General features: G+C 37.0%; 1 protein-coding gene across 1 annotated transcript in view; it reads left to right on the forward strand.

The window, feature by feature from the left end:
- The first annotated feature begins 452 nt into the window (after nucleotides 1-452).
- The window catches only part of LOC119595522 (glutamate receptor ionotropic, delta-1-like), a 6,068-nt gene continuing 3,936 nt past the window's right edge, over nucleotides 453-2,584 (forward strand). The window contains exons 1-5 of the mRNA XM_037944643.1: nucleotides 453-485; nucleotides 678-797; nucleotides 1,211-1,311; nucleotides 1,560-1,650; nucleotides 2,155-2,317. Coding sequence (XP_037800571.1) covers nucleotides 453-485; nucleotides 678-797; nucleotides 1,211-1,311; nucleotides 1,560-1,650; nucleotides 2,155-2,317 — 508 coding nt within the window. The remainder of the gene's footprint in view (nucleotides 486-677; nucleotides 798-1,210; nucleotides 1,312-1,559; nucleotides 1,651-2,154; nucleotides 2,318-2,584) is intronic.

Here is a 2,584-nt window from a genome sequence, read left to right on the forward strand (position 1 = left end):
AACCACAACAAAAATTATCTTTTTTTTTTTGTATTTATTTAACTTCTTATTTGTTTAATCTTTGAGAGGGGAGGGGAGAGAAAAAGGGAGAGAGAGTGAGAGAGAAAGAGAAGGGGAGAGAGAGAGAGAGAGAAACAGACAGATAGATAGACAGACAGGCAGGCAGGCTGGCAGGCAGAGAGGGAAACAAAGGATGGATAACAAGAGAATAACTTATACTTAAGTTAAGTCGGAAAGACACAAAAAGTGATTAAAGTCGAGTATCCCGCGTGGTTGAGAGAAGTTCAAAGTGTGGGACTAAGAAAATTGATTTATTGCCTGAAGTAGGTAACCTTTAGCACTCTGACCGCCAAACGAGCTAGTTCGATAACACATAAATGTGGTGAATAATTTCAAAACCATCAGGATTCAATTACAAACTCTCGCTATCAAGAACAATCAGATGTGTCCCAATGGCTGTCGTCAAAAAACATGAGAATGAGAGGGTCAGATATTTTTTTTCAAAATCATTCCATCGTTTTCCTTTATTTGGCTATTAAAATGGACATCAATCTGTCAATGGAGACTTCTCTTTTAAACCATATGATGACATTATCATAAGAAAAAGCACATTCTATAAGCAAAGGAAAATTATTATTCTCCAGGTTATCAATAAGGACGAATCTCGTTTGCAGTAGAAGCTCCGAACCGCATTATATGATCTGGGGTCAGTTAACGTGGCCGTCGAGTGTGCTCTGGGACCCAAGACAGTCAGGATGGAGGAGGAGAATCGCTGTATTAGGATTGCAGCGGTTTCGGTAAGCTTCTTTTGTTAGTCTGCTATATGCGTTCTTGGTTCGTTCTGGTGTTCCCTTCATGTTATGTTTGTTTTGTTTTGACTTTTTCCTGTTCTTTCTTGATGTTCTGTCTCTGTCTCTCTCTCTCTCTCTCTCTCTTTCTTTCTCTCTCTCTTTCTCGTCTGTCTCTCTCTCTCTTTGTCTCTCTCTTCTCTCTTTCTACCTCTCTCTCCCACTCTCTCCCTCTATCTCTTTATCTATCTCATCTGTCCTCTATCTGTGTGTGTATTATATATATACTATATGTTGTTTTATGTATATATTATGTTTTGTTGTAGTGTGTAGATGTGTTTGTTGATGTGTGTGTGTGTGCTCCACCCTACCCGTTCCGATCATTTATGATTTATTCTTTTCTCTTATCCACACCATCTTAGAGCCCACCTCTTGTGACCGTGGCAGAGGGTGGTCCTCCTTACGTCATCACAGGCATAATGAAGGAGCTGTTTCCGATGCTCATGGCTTACCTCAATCGCTGGTGAGACTGGTCTTTGTTCTTGCAAAAATCGTTTCTGGAGTTGCAAAGAGTGTTGACATTAGTGTAACATTATATAAGTATACTACCAATGATTCAAAACGTGTTTATGAGTTTAGTAATTACTGATTACATGTTTGATGTTTTCCATGCGATTTCTATAGGTCTGGGGTGTCTATAAGCTTATCTACGATTTCTATAAGGTCCCTCTAAGTCCTAATTTTCCCTTGTTTCTTCTTGTTATTTGGCAGCTACGAGTGGGTGGTCCCTGAACCGCGACTCTACGGCCACAAACTCCCCAACGGGTCATGGCAGGGCGTGATCGGTCTTGTTGCTCGCGGGGTGAGTCTCTCCTTTATTGCCTGTTGATTACTTGCAGGCTGCACAGGAGATCACTCTGGGCATTCACTCAAGTACACATAAAGATATTCATGCCTCAGTACAGGGTGTAAAAACCTCTTTCATGCTATTTCATACAAGAAGCTATGAGCTTTTTTTCTATGCTAACCGGATTATCACTTAAACCAATTATAGTATAATAACCATATTTGTGTTGCTCTTGTTACTATTACTTATATGTAACGTAAAGTCAAACTCGTCTCGTACCCAAAAAGCTAACAAACCAGAACCATTATACGTCATATCAGGAACAGCATACGCAATATGTGATATATATATATATATATATATATATATATATATATATATATATATATATATATATATATATATATATATATATATATATGATTCATACCCCCACAGAACACAATCCAGTTCTAAGCAAAACTCACAATATCGAAATATCCAAAGAATAGCAAGTCTCTGTTTACTTTTTCTCTACAGGAAGCTGACATATCTGTCCCGCTCAGCATCACCACAGAGCGTCTCACAGCCATCGACTTCACAGAACCGGTTTTCATTGATGAATTCGCCATTGCCTACAAGCTGCCGAGCCTGAAATCCGACATTAAGGGTTTCATCAAGCCATTTTCACCCACAGTACGATGTGATTTATTGTCTTGAGTTGTTGGACATCTGTCACTGTTATCACTTTTCTTATCAGTAATTATCATAATTTATACAGAATAGTGATGATGATGAGTATGATCAAAATAATTAATATCACTGTCATAATCATTCTGATAATAATAATAATAATAATAATAATAATAATAATAATAACAATAATAATAATAATTATTATCATTATTATTATTATCATCATTATTCGATGATTATTATTATTATCATTATCATTATTACAATCGTTATC

Source organism: Penaeus monodon, chromosome 36 (genome assembly GCF_015228065.2).
Source record: "Penaeus monodon isolate SGIC_2016 chromosome 36, NSTDA_Pmon_1, whole genome shotgun sequence".
Classification (NCBI taxonomy): domain Eukaryota; kingdom Metazoa; phylum Arthropoda; class Malacostraca; order Decapoda; family Penaeidae; genus Penaeus; species Penaeus monodon.